We start from the raw sequence: 22,811 nt of genomic DNA on the forward strand, positions 1-22,811 counted from the left end.
TAAACCAGGCATAAGTCCCGCCTCCTCTCACTGTCGTACTTCCCATTGGGTAGCACTGGGGAACTTGGGCTTCCGGGAATTGTAGTCTCCGTAGGAAAGTGGTCTCTTGAACAGTGCGGCCTGACTCTACTTTATTAGATGAATGGGAAACGGCCAGCTGAACCCGGCCCGGCCCGGGCGGGAAAAAAGGGAAAGAAGGGAGTGATGGCGGAGTTTTCGGCTGCTGTCACGAAGGAAGCCTTAAAAAAGGAGATGGCAGAGGCCTGGAGCCGAAGGACGCCGTTCAGTCACGGTAACCGGGCGCTGTGAGGGTGGAGCTTATTAATTAAGGGGTCTGGGGCCTCTGTAGAGGCACTGGGACCAGAGCCGAGCCCTGGGCAGCGGGGCCGCGGAGAAGGGGCTCTTCGAGGACTTTGGCCACCTGTGACGCTCTGGCGCGGCTTCTGCTCCCTTTCATTTCAAATTCAGGTTGAGTTAGAAACCTGAGAAGGGGAAGAACATAGGCCGAAGAGTTTCGGGAAGTGGAGGGCATAGGAGTGGATAGGTGAATTCACGAGTCAGAGATTAGTGAGTTAGAATCCTCTCCACTGATTTTGTGTTGTTGGGCAATAGTTTAATTTCTTTAAACTTCAGTTCCTTCTTACATAAAATGGGATAGTCAACAGTATTTAATTTTTATGTAGGAAGGATGTTGAATGGGATTAATAAGCTAATGTCTGTTGGCATCAATAAATGTTTCCCTAAGTAAGGACCATAAACCTTTGGACAAATACAGTAAAACCTCTGTAATTTGAATAGGCAAGGAACTATAGCAAACTGGTCGATGTACGGAGGTGGTCAACCTAAGCCTGTTTTGCTGATACATACACATGGTACATGTCCAGTTTGTGAAAATTAGGTCAACTTAAGGAGCTGGTCAACTACGGAGGTTCTACTGTACCTATAAGGGTAATGCTTGGTTGTCCCATGATAGTCTAGCCCAGAGCATTTGTTGTGAGCTGCCAAGGAACAGGCTCCTAAGTTTACATTTTTTACATACCTGTAGTGTGACTAAATGACTTATGAAAATAAACGTCTCTCGACCAAGGGAAGAAACCTGCCATGGAACAATTTCAACTTCAGCTTCAAATATCACATTATAGGATTATGGGTCATACATTCCTTTCTAACATTTGCCCAGAGTTTTTTTTAGTTGTGACGTGTTTTGAAGAGGTAAGTCCTGGGTGTGCTGGATACGTATATAAAGTGATAGTTTAAAGTGTAAGCTCTGTGCTCCCTGAGACATCTCAGTGTCTGTAGGATGGGTATAGTGATAATGTCTACCTTAGAGTTGTTGAGGAGATTAAATGAGATAATGCCTGTAAAGCACCATAGGGCCTGGCACCTACTAGGTGGTGGCTAATTATAAGGGTGGTAATCTAGCCTACCAAAGGCAGTGGGTAAAACTTTGCAGAAGAAATCAAGAAATGGGAGGGGGTTATACCTAAATTTATTTTTTATTTTATTTATTTTTTTTTTTTGAGACAGAGTCTCGTTTGGTCACTCTTGGTTGAGTGGCATGGCATCTTAGCTCACAGCAACCTCAAACTCTTGGGCTCAAGATATCCTCTTGCCTCAGCCTCCCAAGTAGCTGGGACTACAGGTGCCTGCCACAATGCTAGGCTACTTTTTAGAGACGAAGTCTTGCTCTGGCTCAGGCTGGTCTCAAATCTGTGAGCTCAGACAATCCACCCATCTTGGCCCCCTAAGTGCTGGGATTACAGGTGTGAGCCACAGAGCCTGGCCCTGAATTGATTTTTTTTTTTGAAAGAAGATTATGGTATATAGTAAATTCCTCCAACAATAACTTGGGAAAAGAAAAGCCAGGATTGAAGAGAAATTACCATCCAGTATTGCAACTCTCATTTAATTTTGTACTGTAAGTTTGGAGGAGAGGAACTAAGATCTAAAATACATTCAATTCAATAAGTAGTCATTGAAATTCCACAAAAGAGTAGGAACCCTGGTTTAGTAACATCACCTCTGCTCATTTTAAGCACAGTATTTTGTTGTTGTTTTTTTTTGAGCCAGAGTCTCACTATGTCGCCCTTGGTAGAGTGCCATGGTGTCACAGCTCACACCAACCTCTAACTCTTGGGCTTAAGGAATTCTCTTGCCTCAGTCTCCAAAGTAGCTGGGACTACAGGTGCCCACCACAACGCCCGGTTATTTTTGGTTGTAGTTGTCTTTGTTGTTTGGCAGGCCCTGGCTGGATTGGAACCTGCCAGCTCTGATGTATGTGGCTGGCGCCTTAGCTGCTGAGCTACAGGCCCCGAGCCAAGCACAGTATTTTTAAAAAGTAACACTGAGTAGGTAAAGAAGAAAGGGCAGAGCTTATAAATCATCCCCTAGATTTTCAACTTTAAGTAAATTAGATTCCCCTAAATTCATGACCAACTTCTTTTGTATTTTTTCTGCTGTATACTTGGGGGGGTCAAAAAAATAAAAGGGGAAAAAGCCATACATAATGTTTTCCTTCCAACAGAAGCCATTGTCATGGAAATGGACCCCTTTCTTCACTGTGTGATCCCAAACTTCATTCAAAGCCAAGACTTCTTGGAAGAACTTCGGAAGGAACTTTTGAACTTGGACTTCCACGAAAAATATAATGATTTATATAAGTTCCAACAGGTATTTATTCCCCTGTCACATTAGCTGTTCTACCTGAGAAATTCTTTGTCTATAAAATCATTCCGTACTTATAAGTTTTAGATTGTATTTGTCTTGGAAGGGTCTTACCTTGACATTGTTTTTTTTTTTTTTTTGTAGAGACAGAGTCTCACTTTATGGCCCTCAGTAGAGTGCTGTGGCGTCACACAGCTCACAGCAACCTCCAACTCCTGGGCTTAAGCGATTCTCTTGCCTCAGCCTCCCGAGTAGCTGGGACTACAGGCGCCCGCCACAACGCCCGGCTATTTTTTCTTTGGTTGCAGTTTGGCCGGGGCTGGGTTTGAACCCGCCACCTTCTGTACATGGGGCCGGCGCCCTACCTTGACATTGTTAAAGCATTCTTTCATTTAACCTAAGCTTACAACATGTTAACTAGGTGCTACCTGGTATAATTATTGTATGAAAAACTTTGACAATTCCTGCCCTGTAATACACGTACTTTAAAATAATAGCGGTGATAGTTGATGGTGATGGAGATAGTCAAGAAATAAATTAAGCCAGTGTGTAAGTACATTATAAACAAAGAGTTAAATATATTTGCGGCAATGGTATAATGGAGAGAGTTGTACATTGGAAGACTTACCATTTAAAATTTTGAGTTCATGTCTTTGTTTTAGGTGTCTTAATGTTTACAGTATGCTATGCATTGCTGTGTGTCCTGCAGAGAGTTAAATTCATTCTTTTGTTGTGGAAAGTTTAATTTGGCAGAAAAGAATTATCTTTTAGATTTTCTATTCATAGAAGACACCAACTAGTCTTAGTATGGAAATTGGTCACTGAGGCCGGGTACAGTTGCTCACATATATAATGAGATGTTGAGGCAGGTGGATTGCTTGAGCGCAGGATTTTGAGACCAGCCTGAGCAAGAGTAAGCCCCCCAAGTCTACCAAAAACAGAATATTAGCCAGGTGTTATGGCAGGAACCTATAGTCCCAGCTACTTAGGAGGCTGAGACAAGAAAGAGGATTGCTTGAGCCTAGGAGTTTGAGGTTGCTATGAGCTACAGTGATGCCCCGGTACTCTAGCCAGGGCAATAGAGTGAGACTCTGTCTCAAAAAGAAATACAGATCATTGGTTTCCCCAGTGTGGGGATCTAACTTTCAATACATGGACTACACCAATCTTAGAAATCCTTTAGAAAAACCTCAAGGGCATTGGTACTTAAAATTGTAAAAAATGAAATAAAGATGAAAAAGATGAATTCTTTTTTCTTTGTATTTTCCCATTTGATTGTATCTGGGATAAGAGTAAATAACAGATTTCTCTCTCTTTTAGTCTTTTACACTAGAGCTGATCATCTGGTCAGCTGGGTTGTATCCTGCCCTTCCCCAATCTGTCTTTGGACTCTATACATATGATCGAATTAACTAGGTTAAATACATGAATGATGTGACTCTTAATAATGCAGAAAACCTAATAAAAATTAAACTATCCATAGCAAGGTTAATTAAAAAAACCACAGCCTGCCTTTGTAATTATCAAACACTTGGCCTCTTTTTGATTTAGTGCTCTATGCATCTCTGATTGCTAAAAATAAAACATCATAGTGGTTTTTACTTACTGCAATTTGATAGATGAATATACCTCTTTGTAAAGTAGATAGGAGGCAAGATAATAGAAAGGGTCCTAAGTGATTATAAAAAAAAAAAGGAAGAGCCATTACTTTGGATCTACATGGGAGTTTGGTGAAACTGCTGGAATAATTTTTACCATGATCACTTTTGGATGAGACCTTTTCATCCTAAGACAGCAAATATAAAACCTGTTCTCAGTCTCCTGTCCCTTCCTGCCTTACCCATATCCCTTTTCTTTGCTTATAGTATGAATTCACTTCATAATTGGGTCTCTGATGTTTTCCATCCCCCTTAACTAAGTCTGTCATTAGCAGCTGGCTCATACCTTATGATATATAATATAATATATAAAATAATTCTTAATAATCCCATGAGAAAAGTATATTACTATTTCTCTTTTATACATGAGGAAACTATCAGTTTTTCCTTCTCTCTGGATTATTCCCTTTAACATACAAAATAAAAACCTGTTCTTTTCATCATAAGAAAACATTAAGTGTTTTTGTTTTCGTGAGACAAAGTCTCACTCTGTTACCCAGGCTAGAGTGCCATGCCGTCTACCTAACTCACAGCAACCTCAAATTCTTCAGCATAAGCAATCCTCCTGCCTCGGCCTCCTGAGTACCTGGGACTATAGGCATCTGCCACCACACGTGGCTAATATTTTTTATTTTTAGTAGAGACAGGGTCTCACTCTTACTCAGACTGGTCTTTGAATTCCTGACCTCAAGAAATCCTCCCACCTCTACCTCCCTGAGTGCTAGGATTACTGGCATGAGCCAGCGAACCTGACCTAAAATAAAGTTGTTGGCTTAAATTTCCCCTTCAGCTACCATCTTATTCTTCTGCTGCCCTTGACAGCAGAAGTCCTTGTCAGAGTTGTCTGTATTATCTCAAATTCCTCTCATCCCAATCTCTGGTAAGCCCATTTTAATCACATTTTCACCTCTACATTGCCACTGAAACTGTACTTGTCAAGGTTACTCATAACCTCTGTGTTAGTAAATCAGATCACCAGTTTTTAGTCCTTCCTTGGCTATGAGTAGCATTGGTCCTACCATATCACTTCTTCCTCCTGGAGACATTTTTTCACTTTACTGTCAGGTTACCATGCCCTCTTGACTTTTCTTCTACCCCACTGATTGTTCCTTTACTGGGTCTTCCTCTTCTCTCTGACTTCTTAATGCTAGAGTACTCTAGGGCCCAACCCTTGGATTCCTGGTGGTGCACCATTTTCCATGAAGTCTTAAGGCTTTGCCTCTCCTCTTGGCTCTCTGCTGATGTCTCACTCTTAAGTCCAAGACTAAACTCCTGGTCCTCTACCCGTAAATCTGCTCCACCTGTAGTTTTCCCCATCTTAGTGAATGGCAACATAATCTTTCTAGCATCTCATGTTAAAAATGAGGTCATTCTTGATTCCTCTTCCATCAATCTCCCAAGAGATTCTATCTCTACATTCAAAATACAGGATGCACTACATAACATTTCTGTCAACAGTGGCCTAAATACACAATGGTAGTCCCATAGATTATAATTCTCATTTTTCCTTTACCTTTTCCGTGTTTAGATACACAAATACCATTGTGTTACAATTGCCTACCACATTCAGTATAGTACGCCTGTAGTCCCAGCTACTCGGGAGGCTGAGGCAAGAGAATCGCTTAAGCCCAGGAGTTGGAGGTTGCTGTGAGCTGTGTGATGCCATGGCACTCTACCGAGGGCCATAAAGTGAGACTCTGTCTCTACAAAAAAAAAAAAAAAAAAAAAAACATTCAGTATAGTAATGTGCTATACAGGTTTGTAGCCTGTGAATAATAGGCTCTACCCAATAGCCCAGGTGTGTGGTAGGCTATGCCATCTAGGTTATTTTGTGTAAGTACTCTTTATGATGTTCCAACAATGAGAAATCTCTTATCAAATTTCTCAGAATGTGTCCTGTTAATTACATGATGCAGAACTCTATATCCACAAAAACCACTTCTTACCACTTCCACTGCTAACAGCCAACATCTGGTCCAAGCTATTTGTTTCTTACCCTGGTTTATTCTACGTAATGTCCAGAATAGGCAAATACATTTAGACAAAAAGTAGATTGGTGGTGCTAGGAGCTGCAGGGAGGAGATAATGGGGGATGTCTGCCTACTAGGTATGGGGGTTTGTTTTTGGAATGTTAAAAGGTCTGGAATTAGATAGTGCTGATGTTACCCAATACTATGAATATATTAAAATCCACTGAATTGTACACTTTCAATTTCAAATGGTTACAATGGTAAATTTCATGTTATATGAATTTTATCTCAAAAAAAGTTACTCTTTGACTCAGAAACGCTAATGGCTCATTTCTCTGAATAAAAGCCAAAGTACATAGAATGGTTCTAAGGGCCCTATTACTCCTTTGGCCTTGATCTCCTACTGCTCCCCCCTCACTCTCTACTCTAGTCACACCAGTCCCCTAGAAATACCTTGAATAGTCTAGGCATGCTTCACGCTCAGGTTCTTGAAACTTTTTGCCCGATATTCCCTTGCCGCACTTCCCAGCCTCCTTCAGGTCTTTACTTCACCTCACTGAAGTCTGCTTTGGACACCCTGCTTATAATGACAAACCCCTCCCCTTCTTATCACTCCCCATCCTTCTTTCCCGATAGTTTTTTCACTTACACACTTATACCACCTTCCCGATACTAACAGTATACTTTTTGTGTTTGTTGTATACTTCCCTCAACAACTACGTAAATTTTACTATGATAACTACTTAAGTGTTTGTTTAGTGAATAAGGCTAAATAACTTGTCCAAGTTACAGAGCCACCAAATGGAGGGGCTCTGTGTCAAATTTGGGAACTCTGGCTTCGGAGCCTAGGCCCTGAACTACTGTGGTGTACTGCCAGAGTACCAACTAAACTACCACAACTATACTACCACTCTGTTTGGAGTATATTAATATATGATGAAAATCTTTTTATTTTTTCTTATTTCATGACCAAGTCTGATGATTTGAAGAAGAGAAGAGAGCCTCACATCTCTGCTTTAAGGTAAACAAGTAAACCTATTTGTTGAATGCCTAATATGTGCCAAGCAGAGTAGCTTAAAGTGCTTTAAATGTCATGTCATCTAATCTTTGTTGATATTATTATCCCATTTTACAGACTGAGAAATTAAGTTTACCTAGCTTAAAATAAGGGAGCTAGGATACAAACCCAAGTCTCTCTTATTCCAAGATTCAACTTCTCAGTAATCTTCTGCATTATTAGTAACCAAGGAAACATAAGTTAACACTGGAGATACGTGGTACCATTTTCCACATGTTAGGTGGGCAGTTCCATCTGGCTGTTCCTGAGTTGTCTCCTCTCGTAATAAACCAGTAATCTAGTGAGCAAACTGTTTTCCTGAGTTCTGTGAGGTGTTCTAGTGTTAGGAAACAAACTTGATGTTCACTCACCCAGCACAGTAAAGCCAGACTCTGAAGCTGAGAATTGGAGCTGGAGAAACAGGCATCTTGATTGCAGTCCATCGTGCAAGGAATATGGGCAGCCAACGCTTAAGACCCCAATTCCCCAGGGGCTTACAAGCCAGGGTTTTTAAAGGCGGGCACAATTGTAAATCACTACATGGAGGTTATGCATTGACCTGGCCCCAAAAAGGTGGGATAACTCAAGGAGGGGTCATAAGTGAATTCAGACATTCTTGTATTAATGAAATGCAATTTGAAGATGGTGTGACAGTCTACTTAGGGAAAAATTTAGAACAAAGAATGAAGGTCAAAGTTCAATTCCTTAGCTCTCCCACCTTCATTTTCCATCCTATGGGAGTTTTGGAAAAACAACTCAAGAACCTATGTTAAGATATCATATTTAGTTTCCATGGGACACCAGAATACTTTGTACCTCTGGCTTACTTGGAGGGTCGTTGTTCTCAGGTTGTCCATTCACTTTATTTCCCTGCTGGGTGACCTGGCAGACCCCTAAAAGAGGTCCTTGCCCATATCACTAGCAAATTATCAAACCCAAGGAGGACATTGTGGGAACCTCAGATTTATAGCCTTTGCTTAGAAGCACGAATCACAACCTAATATGAGCTAACAACATAAAATCTTATGCACCCCAGTTAACTGAATGAACCCCCTGGACTAACCTTATATCTGAGTTGCAAGCCATGCAGAGAAGGAAAGTCAGGCACACCCTGTTATGCTTCCTCCCTTTTGGAATTATTCTTTGTAACAATAAGATACGAAATCATTAATAGGCCTATGGCCAAGCAAGACAAGGGTTAAACCACATCTGCAGCTATCAATTTGTTTAACAGATCATTTGAGTCTGGCTATGTGTCAGTGACTTCTCTCTGATTAACAAACTTCTTCATCTTAAAACATCCCAAGTACTTAGGCAAATTATGAAATCAATTACAAATCAAAGAATCTTTAAACCCACATGTAACTTTTAAATCCCTTGAAGCTATCCTACCTTTTCAGGCCAAATCAATATGCACCATCCACATATTTATTGATTTACACATAATTTCTGTCTATTTTACAGGGTTTGGAGTTTTTTCGTTCAAGGATGGACTTAGAAGTTGTGTGTGTGTTTGGAGAGAGTGGAGGGGAGGTGGCAGCAGTCTTGTGGGACTAAACCCCTAACTTGTGCTAACCGCTGGTAGAGTGTGTCAGAATTGAATTGAATTGTAGGAAACCCAGCTGGTGTCAGAAAACTGGTTAGGGGAAAAAACACACATTTTGTGTTAGAAGTGAAGTATATAAAGAAAAACAGTTGAGCTTCCCATTTTAGTGCTGGAATAAATATATCTGAAAACCAGTAATTTGGTATAATAGACCATTAGTGTAATAGGCTGTTATGACAAAAGCCAAACTGCTACCATGATAGTGCATGCTTTAAATTTAGCAGAGGCTGAGTGCAGTGGTTCACACCTGTAATCCCAGCACTTTGGTAGGCTGAGGTGGAGAATTGCTTGAGGCCAGGAGTTCAAGACCAGCCTAAGCAAGAGTGAAACCCATCTCTACAAAAAATATACAAAAAAGTAGCTGAGGGTGACGCCTGTGGCTCAAAGGGATGGGGCACTGGCCCCATATGTCAGAGGTGGCGGGTTCAAACCCAACCCCAGCCAGAAACTGCAAAAAAAAAAAAGTGGCCGAGCATGGTGGCATGCACCTGTAGAGGCAGGAAGACTGCTTGACCCCAGATTTTCAGGTGGTAGTGAGCTATAATGATACCACTGTACTGTGCAGGTGAAAAAGCGAGATCCTCTCTCAAAAAAATAAAATAAGTTTAGAAGGAAGAGAATACCGAAAAAATAAAGTGAAACATTAGAACAAAAATATGCTATATGCCACCAAACATAGAGATTTACATTCGGTTCTCTGGGAATATTAGTCTTAAACTATTCAAGTTTAAACTGAGACACATTTCTCAGGATCTCATGAATGAGATCTGAGAATGGATCTATTGAATAAAATAAGAATAAAATGTGACCTCCAGGAAAGAACAGTTGTGGCCTAGATTCAAATAGAGCCTACAATAGCATAACAAGTTATCTTTTGTTTACATTTCTAGGAAAGTTCTGTTTGAAGATTTCCGGGCCTGGCTTTCTGACATTTCTAAAATTGACCTGGAATCAACTATTGACATGTCCTGTGCTAAATATGAATTCACTGGTAAGGAAGATAAAGTCCTGATGTTAGGGCCTCATACAGTGGCTCACGCTTATAATCCCAGCACTTTGGGAGGCTGAGGCAGAAGGATCACTTGAGGCCAAGAGTCTGAGAACAGCCTGAGCAACATAGCAAGACACTGTCTCTACAAAAATTTAAAAATTAGCCAGCATGGTGGTGCACACATGTAGTCCTAGCTTCTTGGGATGCTGAGGCAGGAGGATTGTTTGAGCACAGGAGTTCAAAGCTGCAGTGAGCTGGGATCATGCCTTTGCACTCCCACCTGGGCAACAGAGTGACCTTGTCTCTTTAAAAAAAAAAAAAAACCCTGCTGTCTATAAGAGTTAAAGGCTTTTAACTGGATGGTGATGGAAAGATAGCATCACTGTATCAAAATACTAGACTACTAGGTCCCTGCAAAGCATCAGAATCTTCCTAATAAGAACTCAGTTCATATACAGAAATGCCTACCTTTATTGAAAGGTTTAAGCATGGTCGACCCTCTTTGAGCATATGATGAAAAATATTACCATATTTTTAGGAAAATGTTCACTATGCACATACCAACTTTGCCTGCAGTATCAGAAAATTTAGAGATAATACTATAAACTCTATTCTTAAACTTCCTAAGAAACAACCATCTCCTTCAATGCTATTTTCTCTTCTTTATTTTGAAGGTAATACCACATAAATGAACACATTCTCAAGGAAAAAAATTCAAACAATATACTAGTAAACCATGAAAGTCTCCTTCACTTTCTCCCTGCCTCCCTCTGCTCCTCAGAAATACCCATTGTCACCAGTATGGGATATTTCCTTCCAGTTCCCTTTCTGAGCATATAAATGTTGTTTTGTTGTTTTCTTAGAGACAAGGTCTTCTCTGTGTCACCCAAGCTAGAACTTCAGGGATCAGGCAATCTTCCTGCCTCAGCCTCTCAAAGTGCTAGGATTAATAGGTGTGAGCTGCTGCACCTGGCCCCAGAAATGTTTCTTTGTTGTTGTTTTGGTTTTTTTTTGAAAATAAGTTTGGTTTTTTACCCACAAGGAAGTACTATTTTTTTAATTTAATAAATACAATTTTAATTTAGGTTAGTTCTCATACACTGTCCTGGGGAAGTATAAATTACAAACAACTTTTGGAGAATGATTTGCTGATATATATGAAAATCCATATCATATACCTTCATTCCTATTATTATTTCTTTTTAAAGTGAAGTAATTTCAAAGTTACAGAGAAATGTCAAGCATAGTACAAATAATTTATTATATTTCCTGTTTTACTTGAGAGTCGGTTGTTGTCATGATGTTCCATGACCCCTGAATAGTCATTCGTACAACAAGGATATTCTCCTTTGCGGTAGTAATGAACTACCAAAATCAGGAACGTAACATTGATGTAATATTTCCATATAAATTCACAGGCCCCATTCCAGTTTCATTATTGGGTCCCTCAGAGTGAAAGGATCCAGTCTGGGGTTACACAGTGTGCATTTAGTTGTCCTGTCTCTTCAGTCTCCTTCAGTCTAGAATACTTCTAGTCTTTCCTGGACTTTCATAATCTTAATGCTTCTGAAAATTTACAGTCAAGTTATTTTGTCAGATTTTCACAGTCTGAGTTTGTCTGATGTTTCCTCACGGTGAGACCCAGGCCATACATTTTTGGCAGTGATTTCATAGAAGTAACACTGTGTTCTTTTCGCTTCATCCTTTCAGATAGAACATGGTTTCTGTGTATCACATTGTTAGTGATCACTTGATTAAGGTGGTAGCAGGTGGAAATCCAGGATTTCCCACTGTCCTTTTTCCCTCTGTCAGTTTGTATTTTGTAGGGAGAAACTTTAAGATTATGTAAATATCCCACTTCCCACCAAACTTTGATTTACTTGTTTTAGTATTCGCTGATGTTTCTTGCTATTTAGCTAGGTTGCCAAATGGCAGTTTTATAATAGAATCATTTCTCTGCATTTATTGTTTATTAAATTCTACTATAAAGAAAGCCTTTCTTTCTCCCTGTTCATTCATTCATTTATATTGGGATGGACTTATAGATTACCATTTATGTAATATATAATGGATCAGTTACTATCATATGGATGTTCTTATTGTCCCTGATTGGATCGACAAGGGCCCCTCCAACTGACTTCTTGTGTTCTTTTGTTATAACCCCATCATTCTTTTACTTCTTACTTTTAGCAAAACAAAATTGCCCATGCCCACTGGTTTTCTCGTGTTTTGCATTCCCAGATCCTAGAATGACCTGGAGTTAGCCTTTTTTCCAAAAAACCCTGGTTCCTTTGAGTTAAGAATGACACTACAAAAATCAAGATCTTGATGCTTGGTGTCTTTGCTATTAGGGTGTCACTGCTTCCAGACCCTTCCAGTGGAAAGAGTGAATATATGTATGTACAGATGTACACACATACACTGACATTTGTATTTTGCTATATAACTATAGATAGGGATGTAGGAAACTAAATGTACACTAATTACTCCAGTTCAGTTCCAATTAACACCACACAGTTCATTCTAGAGTCCTCCTTGTCGATATTTGTAATTCCCTTTTTCAATAGTGAAAAACCTGCTCCTATTATCTTCAATGTATTTATTTATTTATGGTGAACAATCTGAGTTTTCCCTATCTGATCCTGCATAAATGACTCCCTTGTTCAGCCCGACCAAATGGCTTTTAGAAATTTAGCTCATGAAATTATTGTGCAAAAAAATCGATGTACAATTATGTTCCTTAGACATTCTTTATAATAGCCAAGAAATAGAAACAATAAATAGGAAATCAATTAAAAGGGGGAGGGAAGTGTATTCATAATCCATATAGTAGAATAACTACAGCCATTAAAAATGATATCAGGGCAGTGCCTATGGCTCAGTGAGTAGGGCGCTGGCCCCATACATCAAGGGTGGCGGGTTCAAACCCAGCCCTGACCAAACTGCAACAAAAAATAGCTGGGTATTGTGGTGGGCGCCTGTAGTCCCAGCTACTCGGGAGGCTGAGGCAAGAGAATCACCTAAGCCCAAGAGCTGGAGGTTGCCATGGCACTCTACCGAGGGTGATAAAGTGAGACTGTGTCTCTACAAAAAAAATATATATATATAAAATAAAAATGATATCAAGTATATACATTGATATGGAAAGACACTTGCCATGTAATTTAAAAAGCAGGCCAAGACAATCACTGTAGGATGCCATTTCTTCTTTTGTTTGGAAACAGTCTCACTTTGTTGCCCTCAGTAGAGTGCATGGTGTCATAGCTCACAGCAACTTCAAGCACTTGGGCTCAAGTGATTCTCTTGCCTCTGCCTCCCAAATAGCTGGGACTACAGGTGCCTGCCACAATGCCTGGGTATTTTTAGAGATGAGGTCTTACTCTGGCTCAGGCTAGTCTCAAACCTGTGAGTTCAGGCAGTCCACCCCCCTCGACCTCCCACAGTGCTAGGATTAGAGGAATGAACCACCGCTCCAGGCCAGGATACCATTTCTTAAAAAATGAATACATTTATATTTGAATACTTGAAGAATATATGCAAAAATATTATTAGTGATTATATCTGGATTTATCGATACATGTGCTCTTCATTGTTTTTAGACTTTCCTATTTTGACTGAGTTTTATTTCTATACTTAACAAGGGGAGAGCAATTAAGTGTCATTTTGAAGCTGGAGGACATTGATAAAGCTGGAGCTAACACTACAGATGAGTATCAGGTGAACTGATACTAAACGCAGAGTCAGATGTCAGCTGCTCATTATCTGCGTGAGGATCTAAGGTGTGCATTCAACTATTGCAGATGCCCTACTCTGCCATGACGATGAGCTGGAAGGGCGCCGGATTGCCTTCATTTTGTACCTGGTTCCTTCCTGGGATAAGAGTTTTGGGGGCACCCTGGACCTCTACAATATTGATGGTAAGACTAGAGCATGCTCTTCACCACCAATGGCCATTTCTGAATTAAAGCTGAGTTGATTCAGCATCACCCTTCCTATACACAATGTTTGTGCTCCTCAAAGGAAATAGAAGCCATTCCTTATAGTGACTATCTCAGGAGAAATTGATGCCCTGACAACTACCTTTATAAGTTGTACTTAAAATAGTCATTACTCCTAGACCTATAGAATCAGTTTACGAAAAGAGGCATTCAGACCCTGCTTCTGAATACTGACCATGAAAGGGTAGGGTGCCTATAAAACTGCCTGTGGTTATGAATCTTCCAAGACCAGTCCATTGGACAGAATGTCAAGGTTTTTTGAATGGCTCACACCAGAGGTTGATTCCAGGAAACTTTAAGAACTAATTGCAAGCCTTCTCAATAATAGATGGATAGTATAGCAAGAACATTTGCCTTCTAGTCAGACTAGCAAATATGAGTGAAATAGATGGAAGGGCCTGGTATCTCAGGATCTACAGGGTACATCTGGATACGCTCAGAAATTTGGGAATTGTCAAGATTGAAATGAGGCAGGCCTGGAAGTGGTTAACGATAATGAACCACATTTGTGGATGTGTTCTCTCCTGGTGCAGAACACTTTCAGCCGAAGCACATCGTCAAGTCTCTTATCCCTTCATGGAACAAACTGGTCTTCTTTGAAGTGTCTCCAGTATCGTTTCACCAGGTAAAGATTGTATAGCCACAAATAGAGTACTATGGATTATGCTTTTTAGTTAACCATTATCTAAACATGATAGCTTCCTGTTAGACTCGAGCTGATGGACTTGATGTTCTGTAGAGCTGCTGTTCCTTTGGGTGTCTGAACATTTAGCATAGAGGACCCTGAAGTGAACATGTGTTGGCTGGTGATCTCCCTCCTTATTCTTTATGTTGAAGCTGCTGGACTTGTCCTTTCAGGTGTCTGAAGTCCTGTCTGAAGAAAACTCACGTTTGTCTATAAGTGGCTGGTTTCATGGTCCTTCACTGACCAGGCCTCCCAACTACATTGAACCCCTTGTACTTGGGAGCCCTCACATCCCGCAAGATGTAAGGATAATTTCTGGCATCCTTATCTTAGGAGCTGTAGCATATCATTTGTTTTTCTGATTTTAAATTAACTGTTCCCTGATAATGAAACTAGACTTTAGCTTGCCCTTTCCACTTCTTTTAACTTTTGATTGTGTCTTTCTCAGCAGAATTTTCCTATTAAAATTTAATAGGAGAATCTTATAAGTGATGATTTGTTTGTGTTTCGCTAATGTGAAAAGATGTAAAAGAATAGCGATTAGTAACTTACCTTTTGCATCTACTGCTTCTTTGTAAGCATGAAATTTTATATGATTGGATCAACCCTACTTATCTGGACATGAACTATCAAGGTCAAATTCAAGAAGAGTTTGAAGAAAGTTCTGAAATTCTCCTCAAGGAGTTTCTTAAGGTAGGCTAGCATGTTTTGTTCTGTATACATTGTTGGGCAGGCAGTTTTGCTTCCTGAATGGATGAACAGATATCACTGGAGACTTTTTGTTTCGTTTCTTATTACCCTGTTTCCCTGAAAATAAGACAGTGTCTCATTTTAAGGTGTGCTCCCAAAGATGTGCTAGGTCTTATTTTCAGGGCATGTCTTATCGGTCCTGTAAGTAGGTCTTATTTTCGGAGGATGTCTTATTTTCGGGGAAACAGGATAGAATATATCATTGCCTTCTTCAAATAAAATACAGAAATGATGATGATAGCTCACATTGGTATCAGCTGTATGCTTCGTAGGTTAAGAGTTCCTCGGGTACATGTATTTCCCAGTTCTGTAGAGTCTTAATGGTAAACACACACACACATGCTTCCACCTAGAGAAGGAATTATGTATAATTACCTTCCTATTCATCTTATCAATAGGGTACTTAATAATGGGTCAATATCTGTTAAGGAATGTTTGACAGGGATGAGGTAGCTTGTTATAATGGGAAGAGATAGAAATCAGAAGACCTATATTCATGTTATGGCTCTATGGTTTTAGTAATCTGAGCAAATCACAAAATCACTGTATTTATTTCATCATCAACTAAACTCGGATAATACCTGCCTTGCCTCTCTTACAGGGCTGTTGTGAGGGCCAAATTAGATAACTTGGGTTTGTGTGGTGCTTCACAGTTAACTGTGGGTCCCGTGGAATCATAGTCCCAAGAGCTGTTCCTCCATGAAGAAAGGCTGAGTGATACTACATACTGTCTCTCTCTCAGAATTTTATTGCTGACATTAGCATACTAAGATTTTAAGAAGTATTACAGTAAATTTGTTTAACCCTATTTGTTTAATGGAGTCCTTCCCTTTTCACGTATTTATGGCTGATAGGATTGCTTGGGAAACTGCATTGAACAAATAAATGTAAAGCTTCTTGTGGAGGATATTTTACTAGATTAGCCACCTTCTTACGCTGCACCTAACTTTTGGAATTTAGAATGCTTATTAAATAAGGAAACAAGGTAGGGCCTAGAAAATTGTGGTGTTATACAGAGATTTTCATTGTAATGACATTAACTATAATGCAGTTTAATTGTTTTCCTCATAACAGCTTCTAAATTAAAATATTAACGATCCTCATTTTATAAATGCTAGAATTTGGGAGGTTTAGCAATTTGATGTAAGATACACAACTAAAGGGAATGGTGCAAAATGGCACTTGGTTCTCTTAGCTTAAGCAAGCTGATGAGTTAGCCAGTCTTTGGTCCGCTTCCTTACAGCAGGAACAGGGGATATTGTGTGAAAGGATAATATCCTTTCAGCAATCAGTTTGATGTTCTACAGAGCTACTGTACCTGCTAAACCAGTGTAGTCATAGGGAGATTTGCTGATGACTTTCTTTGCTCATTTTCCAGCCTGAGAAATTTGCAAAGGTCTGTGAGGCCCTGGAGAAAGGAGATGTGGAATGGAGCAGCCGGGGTCCCCCTAATAAAAGGTAGAACCCATCATCTGAGATTATGAGCCTCTGCTTTCAGCACTTACGTTTTTCTCTGCAGGGCTTACTCCTAGTAATAGAACATTTGCCCTAATGATGTTTTATTCCCAGGGACATCCAAAAGAAGGCCCTAACAGAATCTCACTATTTTAACAACTTACACTCTATCTAGTAAGCTATGCCAAGATTTAGGAAGAGGTACAGAGCTAACCATCTACTTTTATTCCATGAATTACTTCACATCTGATCAACTTGATGTTGTTATTTTTCAGGTTTTATGAGAAAGCTGAAGAGAGTAAGCTTCCCAATGTACTGAGAGACTGCATGGAGTTATTCCGCTCCGAGGCACTGTTCTTGCTGCTCTCCAACTTCACAGGGCTGAAGCTTCACTTCTTGGCCCCTTCAGAAGATGAGACTGATGACAAAAAAGAGGAAGAAGCAGCCTCTGCTGCTGATTATACTGAAGAAGGGACTAGCCATAGCTCCTCTGAGCCAGAGAATAAGCAGGCAGCCATTAGCAACAAGAGCCAACAGACAGGCCCAGAGCCAGAGGAAAATGAAACAAAGAAAGGTAAGCCATTGCTAGGATTTGTCCTTGTTTACCACTAACCATTCGGTCATTTACTCATTCAAATATTCTTCAGCACCTACTATGCACTAAGCCAAATTTAGGAGTTAGAAGACAAACAAGATCACTGGTCTCCGGGAGTTTACATTCTTATAGGAGAAGACAAATGTATACACAAGTAACAAGAAAATATCAAGTAATGAGTAAGTATCAGGCACAATACTATGATAGGGTTACATGAAAAGGATGACGGTGGCCTCCAGGTGGATGGGTGATCTAGAAAAGCCTCTCCAAGGAGCTGCCATTTAAGCTCAGATCCTGATAAGAAGGATCTGTGGGAAGAGCATCTAGGTAGGAAGAACAGCTAGTACATTTTATTAGGCTAAAAATTGTACAAGTGGGGAGGGAACAACAACTGACCTAAAATTACTCTAAAACATAAGGATGTAAAGGAAAGGAAGATTAGCTGTTTATTTCTGCTAAAGACGAATAACAGACTAAGAAAATCTGCTTGAATAATAAATTTGCTTCTACAAATAAGTAGAAGGAAACTATTGTAATAGAGGATGTTTATCTACAAACAAGATGAAAATGAAAAATACAGGAAATTTAAGGGGTAACAACACTCCTGTGAAAATTTTGAACTGGGTAACTACAAATTTAGCTTAGATATCTCAGCCTTTACTGAGAGTGGGGGAAACATGAATGAGAAAATCTGATACCTGGCTCTCCCCTCAGTTTTACCACCTCCTGATTCCACTCTTGATTTCTTAAGAAGGACCCTGTGTAGTTAGGAGAGCCAAGATAAGAGATGAGTACCTTTGGTAAGAAAATTATTGGTATAAGATGCTAACCAAAAGCAACGTAACTCGTTCTGTGGCCTCCCAAAACTGACCAGCCAGTCATCATGGTCAGCATAGATATTTAGAAAAAACAGACCCAGGTGGGTTTTTCTGTGCTATTCAATACACAGGATAGCCTTTCTTTGAAAGGCTTGATAATTTCCTTGATAATTAACATGGCACCTAAGCCTAGACCCTAAAAGAAGTTAGGGTGAGGAACTATGTAATCTCCAGAGCTTTGTAAAAAAAATTGTCCACATCTGTTCCTTTTTGGTTTCATTTTCATGGGAACCTGCAACAATAGGATAAAATCTATATGGGCAACCAAACCATGTTGTATTCTTTTATTGAGCATCTGCTATATGCAAAGTCCTGGGCCAAAACAGAATGGGGAATACAAACATGAATGAGAAAATCACTATAAATTTACCATCTTGAAGAAGAGCTATAAAGCTTTTTAAAAAATTATTATAAAAGCTATAAAGTTGTTGGGCAGATAGCAGTGTTAATGTTGGCATGCTGAAATTCAGACAATCACGAAGGGTTCATCTAGTGAGATAATCAGAACTATTACAGACCTGTTACTCTTAAGGAGGTTTTTGTTTTTGTTTTTTAATAATAACATACAATAACTGCCAATTTCAGAATGTTTGGAAAACAAATATGTAAAAATTAATAATCATCTGCTGGTGGCCATGTTAACATTTAGAATATATCCTTTCAGTCTTTTTTGCCATATAGGCATATACATGTATGAACATACAAAGTCTTTTCCAACTTTGCTTATTCTATAGGTAAACATGGCATTTGCCTTTCATTGATTAATTGTACATAATTGTACCTTTTTCCCTACTGATTTCCTTTCATGAACTGCCTGTCATGGCCTCAGTGTATTTTTCCTTTGGGCTTTTGTCATTTTCTTACCAATTACAAAAGAAAGATGTTATATATAGGAGTATTATATCTTCTGTTCTATAGGTTGCAATAGTTGGCTTTTTAATTTTGTTCAGCATGTTTTAAATTCTATAGATCGTTATAGTAATCAGATCTATCTTTGCCTTTAATGGTTTCTACTTTTAGTGGTTATAAACTGAGAAATAGTTTCTCTGCTCCAAGATTAGATAAAATAATATTTATGCTCTGTTTTTTATTTTTTCCATCTGAAGTCTATTATAGAGATAAACTGAAATTCAACATTTTTTACCCCCAAATAGTCAGACCTGGTAACTTCTCACAATCATTTATAAGGCTAGATTGATCAGCTGAAGGTTTACGGAATGATTTCCCCTTATTGCCATTTCACTCATTCCTAATTATCATTTCCTTGCAATCTAGCAATTATATAAGGTTATTTTTTTAATTTTCTGGTCCTTCTATTGTTTTCTCAGAATTAAGTGTTCCCACATGCCAAGGAGAATTGAGACATTGGAAGACGGGTCACTACACTTTAATCCATGACAATAGCAAGGCTGAATTTGCCCTGGACTTAATTCTGTACTGTGGATGTGAAGGTAAGGAGGAAGGAAAGCAATGAAATTGTTCCCAGAGGAGGGGCAGTCTCTCCCAAGTAACCCTCTCCAACTGAGCCAATTCAGAAATAATTTGCCTTGGCCAGACTCTCAGATGACATGATCTTGAAGTTGGAGATCCTGAAGTTCAGCCTCCCAACTCAAAGCAGGATTTCTGTCTGGACTAGGGAATGGGGAAATGGACTATGCCATAATTTTCTCCTAAGTGTCCCCCCAGGTCTATAGCTTTTTTTTTTTTTTTTTTTTTTTTTTATTGTTGGGGATTCATTGAGGGTACAATAAGCCAGTTACACTGATTGCAATTGTTAGGTAAAGTCCCTCTTGCAATCATGTCTTGCCCCCATAAAGTGTGACACACACTAAGGCCCCACCCTCCTCCCTCCATCCCTCTTTCTGCTTCCCCCCCCCATAAACTTAATTGTCATTAATTGTCCTCATATCAAGATTGAGTACATAGGATTCATGCTTCTCCATTTTTGTGATGCTTTACTAAGAATAATGTCTTCCACTTCCATCCAGGTTAATACGAAGGATGTAAAGTCTCCATTTTTTTTAATAGCTGAATAGTATTCCATGGTATACATATACCACAGCTTGTTAATCCATTCCTGGGTTGGTGGGCATTTAGGCTCTTTCCACATTTTGGCAATGGTAAATTGAGCTGCAATAAACAGTCTAGTACAAGTGTCCTTATGATAAAAGGATTTTTTTCCTTCTGGGTAGATGCCCAGTAATGGGATTGCAGGATCGAATGGGAGGTCTAGGTTGAGTGCTTTGAGGTTTCTCCATACTTCCTTCCAGAAAGGTTGTACTAGTTTGCAGTCCCACCAGCAGTGTAAAAGTGTTCCCTTCTCTCCACATCCACGCCAGCATCTGCAATTTTGAGATTTTGTGATGTTGGCCATTCTCACTGGGGTTAGATGATATCTCAGGGTTGTTTTGATTTGCATTTTATATAATTGCTCTTCTGAGTATAATTTAACACTTGTAACTCTCTATTTTCTTATTCAAATTAAGAATGTTCAGCTATCTCAGGAAATTAGGCATTTAGGGTAGAGGGAATCCACGATAAGCTAGACAAATTCAAGCTCACCACTGATAAAGTGGGTTACTGCTAAGCTCCCAGATCACCGCTGGGCAGCATGGGATCGGTGATTTAAGGTGACGCTGTAACTCTGGCAGTGACAGCTTGCTCAGTGCTTTCTTTTCCTCTTCTAAGGCTGGGAGCCAGAGTACGGTGGCTTTACTTCCTACATTGCTAAAGGTGAAGATGAAGAGGTAAGCTGCTTCTGATTGCAAACTATCCTCTTTAGGTTGTGAGAAAGCTTTCATTCTTTAGAGACTCAATTTTTATGACATTCTACCAGTGTCTTTAGCTGATAAATCCATTGATCTGCCTGGTAGTGGTTCTAATTTTTATCTGAAAATATTCAGCATGGAATAAAGTGCTAAATAGTAATCACTAAGCATTTATTCTACCCTTCTAAGCAATTCCAAATTAAGAGTTATATGCATTCCCATATATCTTTCAATATAATAAGAAATAATTGCAGTAGGGGAAAGCTTTCTGGGTATGTGCTAAAATAGGGCTTGTTGGAAAATGTCTTCACATCTAGAAAAAAGTTTTTCCCCTAAAAAGATCTTTTGAGAGGACTCCCTATCCCAAGTTTGGGTACTTTATATGGAAACCATTCAGCTATGAATCCTTGAAGAGTTGAGAGTAAGCTCTGTGTTCTCATGTATCATGGTATTTGTCTATTTCAGCTGCTAACAGTGAATCCAGAAAACAATTCTTTGGCATTGGTCTACAGAGATAGAGAGACTCTGAAATTTGTCAAGCATATTAACCACCGAAGTCTAGAACAAAAGAAAACCTTCCCAAACAGAACAGGTTTTTGGGACTTTTCATTCGTCTATTATGAATGATAGGACTGGGCAAAGCTGAACAAAAACATGATCCTTCATTAATACTGGGAAATCTGGAAGAGCTGGGCACAGAGTGAGGTAAAGCTGTATCATATATTGTCTACGTTGTTCTTAAAACTGGTTGCCCTTTAATGGGACTCTGATTGTCTTCAACCTAGACCTTGAGCTTGGAGCTATATACTTATTTCTTCATTAAAAAAAAAAATTTTTTTTAACTTTCAGTTCTTTTTCCATATTGATGTCTTCAGTGATTTAAAACAATGATTATTGTGGTAAAATATTTATAACAAAAAATTTACCAGCTTAACTATTTATTCTTAAGTATATCATTGATTAGCAATAAATACATTCACATTACAGTGCAGCCATCACCGCCGTCCATCTCTAGGGCTCTTCCATCTTTGCAAACTGACACTCTGTCCCCATTAAACAGTCGCTCCCCACTCTTCATTCCCCCAGCAACTTTCTGTCTCCACTGACTTGACTGCTCACATTCCTTATGTAAATGGAATCATACAGTCCTTATCCTTTTATGAATGGCTTAGCATAAGGTCTTCAAGGTTCGTCCATGTTTCCAGTGATTTTCTTTTTTTTTTTACTCATAAATGAAGATTTTGTTCTTCCCACTAACACTGGCTTTAGAAAATTACAGAACTTTTTTTTTTTTTTTTTAGAGCCAGAGTCTCATTTTGTTGCCCTCAGGATCACAGCTCATAGCAACCTCCAGCTCTGGGGTGATTTCTCTTGCCTCAGCCTCTCAAGTAGCTGGGACTACAGGTGCCCACAACACCTGGCTATTTTTTTGTTGCAGTTTGGCCAGGGCTGGGTTTGAACCCGCCACCCTCTGTATATGTGGTCGGCGCCCTACCCACTGAGCCACAGGCACTGCCTTGAAAATTACAGAACTTTACATCCTGTTCATGCTAGGCCTTAGGATTCAGCCATGTGAGTCATCATCCTTCTTTCCACTGCCTCTCATTTCATTTCACTACGATTCTCACAGGACAGTGAAGACTTGGAAGATGTGTAGTAGTATTCCCTTGGGAAAGATCTGGCCTAAAACTATAAACCACACAGCCTCAAGAAACTCCTAGTCAATAAGATAAGTT

General features: G+C 39.5%; 1 protein-coding gene across 2 annotated transcripts; it reads left to right on the plus strand.

Annotated features, from left to right (window-relative positions):
* Positions 1-35: 35 nt before the first annotated feature.
* Positions 36-21,921, plus strand: OGFOD1 (2-oxoglutarate and iron dependent oxygenase domain containing 1). Of its 2 annotated transcripts, none has more exons than XM_053602150.1 (13): positions 36-292; positions 2,525-2,670; positions 7,267-7,313; positions 9,846-9,946; positions 13,747-13,863; positions 14,478-14,569; positions 14,803-14,931; positions 15,209-15,322; positions 16,758-16,837; positions 17,110-17,408; positions 19,636-19,758; positions 20,996-21,054; positions 21,541-21,921. In XM_053602150.1, exons 1-13 carry the CDS (start codon positions 139-141, stop codon positions 21,700-21,702), a joined length of 1,623 nt encoding a protein of 540 aa, XP_053458125.1. In that variant the 5' UTR covers positions 36-138; the 3' UTR covers positions 21,703-21,921. The 2 variants fall into 2 exon arrangements, with proteins under 2 accessions (XP_053458125.1, XP_053458126.1); XM_053602151.1 differs by lacking the exon at positions 36-292 and adding an exon at positions 399-1,212.
* Positions 21,922-22,811: the final 890 nt, after the last annotated feature.

This window comes from Nycticebus coucang, chromosome 2, assembly GCF_027406575.1.
Source record: "Nycticebus coucang isolate mNycCou1 chromosome 2, mNycCou1.pri, whole genome shotgun sequence".
NCBI lineage: Eukaryota > Metazoa > Chordata > Mammalia > Primates > Lorisidae > Nycticebus > Nycticebus coucang.

What these genes read in the sequence shown, in the direction of transcription:
- OGFOD1 (XM_053602150.1), top strand. Translation starts at nt 139, where the DNA reads ATGAATGGGAAACGGCCAGCTGAACCCGGCCCGGCCCGGGCGGGAAAA. An exon ending in CCTCACATCTCTGCTTTAAG is followed by an intron (nt 7,314 to 9,845) that starts GTAAACAAGTAA and finishes TTACATTTCTAG; the next exon opens with GAAAGTTCTGTTTGAAGATT. An exon ending in CTAAAGGTGAAGATGAAGAG is followed by an intron (nt 21,055 to 21,540) that starts GTAAGCTGCTTC and finishes TGTCTATTTCAG; the next exon opens with CTGCTAACAGTGAATCCAGA.